Source organism: Athene cunicularia, unplaced genomic scaffold (assembly GCF_003259725.1).
Source record: "Athene cunicularia isolate RWA unplaced genomic scaffold, athCun1 SCF_267, whole genome shotgun sequence".
Lineage (NCBI taxonomy): Eukaryota > Metazoa > Chordata > Aves > Strigiformes > Strigidae > Athene > Athene cunicularia.
The window spans coordinates 163-4,841 of NW_020799341.1; the positions used below are offsets into that span (position 1 = coordinate 163).

General features: G+C 57.4%; 1 protein-coding gene across 1 annotated transcript; it reads right to left on the minus strand.

Annotated features, from left to right (window-relative positions):
• Positions 1 to 273: 273 nt before the first annotated feature.
• Positions 274 to 3,808, minus strand: LOC113490749 (poly(rC)-binding protein 2; the record flags this gene model as incomplete). The annotated part of the gene is made up of 6 exons (XM_026867322.1): positions 3,639 to 3,808; positions 3,178 to 3,201; positions 3,041 to 3,073; positions 2,577 to 2,693; positions 1,062 to 1,193; positions 274 to 438 (listed from the first exon to the last, which is right to left on the minus strand). Coding segments are annotated over exons 1-6 (540 nt in total), but the record flags the coding sequence as incomplete, so codon positions are not given.
• Between the last annotated feature and the right edge of the window lie 871 nt (positions 3,809 to 4,679).

Sequence of the window (4,679 nt, forward strand, 5' to 3'; positions counted from 1 at the left end):
CAGCACGAGGGGTCACCATGAAGCCACGGGCGACACCATTAGCTGGTGAGCAGCTTGAGAGGCCTGGTTTGAACCCGGTTTTAAGCAGCTCCAAGCCTCACCTGGATGAGGCTGTAATCCCCAGCTATCCCTTTATCCCCTCCCCAGCAGCCGTTTGTCTGTCCTCAGCGGTTTCCACTCGCGAGGAGGGATGTGGCTGGCCAAGGGCAGTGGGGATCCCTGCACCACATGTGCCTCCCCAGAAGGGAATAAAAAAAAAAACCAAACCCTCACACATGCCAGCAGGGCTTTGGTGGGGGGAGGCCCTACCTCAAGCATGACGACGCAGATCTGTTTGACGCACTCGATGATGGACTGTGGGATCCCAGCAATGGTGATGGCTCGCTCGGTCGAGTTGGGCAGCATGTCTCCTGCCACCTGGACCTGTGCCCCCGTGCTCTGTAAAGTTGACAGTTAAAAATAGGTGGTCAGACCCCAGGGAGGGTGGTGACCTCAGCAACAAACCCCGTGGCTGGGTTATACATAGCTAAAACTGCTCCCCCCACCACTGTCACCATTCTCTCCACTAAAATAAAGTTCTTTAATCCTAGGTGGAAATAATTCGGTCATTGGGAGCCCAGGGCAGAGAGGAAGACCTGGGCTGCAGTTTTTTTCCTGCAACCCAAGTCAAGCCCAACTCTGCAGCCAGCAGAGCTGGACAGAGTTTAATCTGTCAGCAGCCTGGGGTTGGCAGCACCCAGTGCTAAATGGCATTACCGAGGGAGACACAGACCTGGCAACACATTCCCCATCTCCAACAACTGGGGGAAAAAAAAGAATTAAGAGCCCGGGGAAAGGCAGTGCAAGAACTCAGGTGTCCCGCTGTGGGGGACAAGACTGGGAAAGGGAGGGTCTGCCCTGAGTCTCAGTTTCACAAGGACTAAAAATATAAGGTCTAAAAAAGCCAAGGGATGCCACATCTCTGCTATGTGGTACCACCCAGGGTGGGGGCTGCTGCAAGGATTTGACCCTGGGGGCACCCAGACCCCACGTGCATCCCCCTGGGATGGGCCAACACCCACCTCTCGTATCTCTTTGATCTTGCAGCCTCCTTTCCCAATGAGGGAACCGCACTGGCTGGCGGGTACCACGAGTCGGAGGGTGACTGGGGGCCGGCTGGCAGCTGTACTGTTGGTCATGGAGCTGCTGATGTCCTGCGAGGAAGAGGAGTTACTCAGAGGGGTCAGCCTGACGCATTGCCCTCGCCAGAACGGCACGCGGGGAGGTGACGTGCCCGGCGGAGGGACGGGGAGGATGATGCTGGCACAGGCAGACCAGGCCAAGGTGACCCCAGGGCTCTTCCTGGTCCTATTTTATTTCCCAGGACTTTGTTAACGGCCCAGAAACGCCACATTTTGGGGAAGGAGGAAGAAGCCAAACACTGTTGTCTTAACAAATATGGGGGTTTAACCCCCTCTTAGCCCAGCACAGAAGCACTGGTTGGGTCACACCACTGGTGACACTGGAGGGGAAGGAGAGGTTGGGGGCTCGGTGTCCCCCCAGCTCTGGGTTCAGCACGGAGCCTCCCGTAGTAACGGGGGATCAGGGCGGGAGCAGCTCTGGGGAAAACAAGCCCAGCACTGATGACAGCGGTCATGTGCTGCCAGGGGGGAGGGGAGGCACAAGGCCACGGGCTCAACTGACCTACTAAAAGAAAAGCTTTAACGCCGAGCCCAGAGCGCCGGCAGCCAGGAGCCACCTTCAGCTGGGAAGCCCTTGGAGGACTCCAGCTCTTGGGGTAAAGCAGGAGGAGTGCTGGGCTCAGCAGCCTTTTAGGAGGAGGGAGCCTTGGGGACAGATCTGCCAGCACTAGAAGGGTCCCAAATCTGAAGGGTAACAGGATTTTTAACCCCCACGGGTGAGGTGAGGACCGCAGAGCTCTGCCTCACACCAAGTGAGGAGCGCTCACACCTTCCGAACGACGTGGAGCAGGATGGAAAACTCCTCTACGCCAGGGCCCTGAGCAGGCTCTAATGCCTGCAGCCAGGATCCAGGTTATCCAGCATCAACATTCCCCTGAAAATCACCGATCTGACAGGAGCAGGGGCAAAACACAGCTTCAGCACCACACAATCACAGCCCTGGCTCCCCTCCTGGGCAGGGCTGGAGATGGAGCCGAGCCCCAAAGGGGCAGCAGCACAAGCGCCCAGGATGAGCAAAGCCCAGGGAGTTTAAGCCCTGCTCTGGTTTAAGGGGTATAACGGGTGCCCGCGGGGTGTTTTGAGCCCCTGCAGGGCTCTGGCACTCAGCAAGCTCAGCTTAACAACGGCTGAGCACCCACGGGGAAGCAGCACTACCTGGACCTTGCCCCTGCTTGCAGCTGGGCAAAGATCAGGCATCGCAGGGAAAACAGCCCCAGCCCGCGCGGAACGGGCCCATCCCACCGCTCATCCCCAGGGAAGAGCTCTTCCTCGTGATCCAGATTCCCCCCCGTCACGCTCTGGGGCAGATCCCAGGGCAAATTTCTCTGGGGAGAGGGGTAAAGGCTGCCTGCTCCCGGCAGGCAGGGATGGGGGGGCTGGAGGCCACAGACACACCTCTTCCAGTTTGTCAATGATCATCGCAAAAGCTTTGAAGATGGCATTGGTGGGTCCAGCGAGGGTGATGATCCGTTCGGGGCAGTTCCCTTCTGAGATGTTAATGCGAGCACCGCTCTGCGGGAGGAAAACGAGCCAACGTCAGGGCTCCCAGCCCCCCAACTCAACCCCCCAAAACACAGCAGCGGGTCCACACGCCCGCCTCGGTTCTGCAGGGGGGCAACCAGGATTCCCCCCGCCCCCCACCAGCCCAGCAGAAGGTGAATCCTCCCTGGCTCGGCTCGGCTCCGGGCAGCCATCTTAGCCTCCTCAGCTTCCTGCCCGGCCCTGCCTACACCTCCCAGCATGCCTTGCGCCTGCCCGCTCCCATCTGCTGCCGGTGCCGCCAGCCCTGCACTGCCTGTGAATTCCCCGACAGGCCCGCGCCGCCCCGCCTGAGCCCCCACCCCAGCTCCGGGACTCACCTCCTCACGCATCTTCTTCACGGACTCGCCTTTCTGCGTGCGGAGGGGGAGGAAGAGAAAGAGAGGCGTTAGCGTGGCTGCGCAGGGCAGTGAGGGGGGAGAGGGAGGCAGGGCGAGGGGATTTGGTGCTCACTTACCTTCCCAATGATGCTTCCCACCTCCTGGGATGGAAACAAAAGCGACATTAGTTAGTGCTTAAAAAAAAAAAACACCAAACTCCCGAGAGTTTCAAGCTTAAACAACTCTTTTACAGCCATAAAAAGTTCTTTGACACCTCAGATATCCCCCCCACCAGACGTAGTGACACCTTGCTCCCAGCTGAGCTCCCCACCGGGTGACTTTCCCCCCCCCGGCTGTTATTTTTATTGATGCGCTGCGCTTTTAAAGCGCTGCCTCGCTTGTCATGAGATATCCAGGAGCCGGCCGGGTGCCAAGGAGCACATTCCTACCACCACTGTCTAATGGCCGCAGTAACGAGGGCCAAGCGACACCGATTTACTGCCGTGGAAGCACCCAGTCTCCCTCCGGGCTGCCGAAGAGTCACCCCTGCATCGGGCGAGGGGGCTTCGGCGCAGCCCCGCGCCCCATGGACACGTACCTTTCCGTGCATGAGTAGTCGGATGGTGAGTGTGACATTTAAACCACCTTCAATGACACCGGTGTCCATCTTGAGCTGCGTTGGGTTGAGTCAGGCTGCGTCAGTGCTCGGATCTTTGGTGGCTGGGTGAGCAGAGCTACGAACGAGAGAGGGGTTGTGTGTTTGAGGAGCTCTGATAACCCTCCCCGCCTGGTTTCAGATCCGTCCCAGAAGGGGATTCAAGCCCCTCTGTGCTTTTTTTCTCCCCTTGAATATCCCCCTGGCAGTTTTCGGGCCAGGCTCCTCTCCAAGCAGTGATCCCAAGAGCCGATCCGCAGTGGTTCAGCTCCCCAACAGGCTCCTTCTCCTGCCAGTTGTTTTCCAGGGCGAATGGGTTGAACTGGCACAATCCCACCTGCAGTGAGCCAAGGCCACAAGGGTCTCGCTCAGCCCCTGCCTCCTTCTAGCCTCACTCTTTTGCCCACACCTCCAGAGAACTTGTCTTTACTTGCAAAACCCACATCTTAATCTAGATTACAAACTTTCCTCTGCAGCTGCGTGTAGACACACATACGCCAGAGCAACCACTCCATTTCCCTTTGGTTTAACTCGCTTGGGGAGCTGGGCTGTTAAGAAAAAAAAACATTTATCTGCGCTCTGAGCCTGCATGGTGAGGCCTTGAAGACCGGGTTCCAAGTTGATTTACTCAAAACCAGATAAGGCCACATGAGCACACGATCAGGTTTCAAACAACCTGCAGCAGCCCGGAGTCGACAGCAGTTGCAAAACACCACGACCAGCCACCAGCTCGGCTAGTCAGCCGTTTAACTTTAAAAAGAAAATTAAATAAACTTCAAATTTCAGCTCTTGGTTTTATCACCCCAGCTGGTCACCGCCCCATCAAAGTTTAACCAAGCCCAGGGAAAAAAGAAGCCAGAGTGAGGGCAGGGGGATTAATCTGGCAGGGGACAGTGCCAAGCGGGCAGCGCTGCCGTGCTCCGGGTTAATGCTCTTTTAAGGGGAAGCTGCTGGCACAAAAAGGTTTATTTTTTTCGCCGTAGC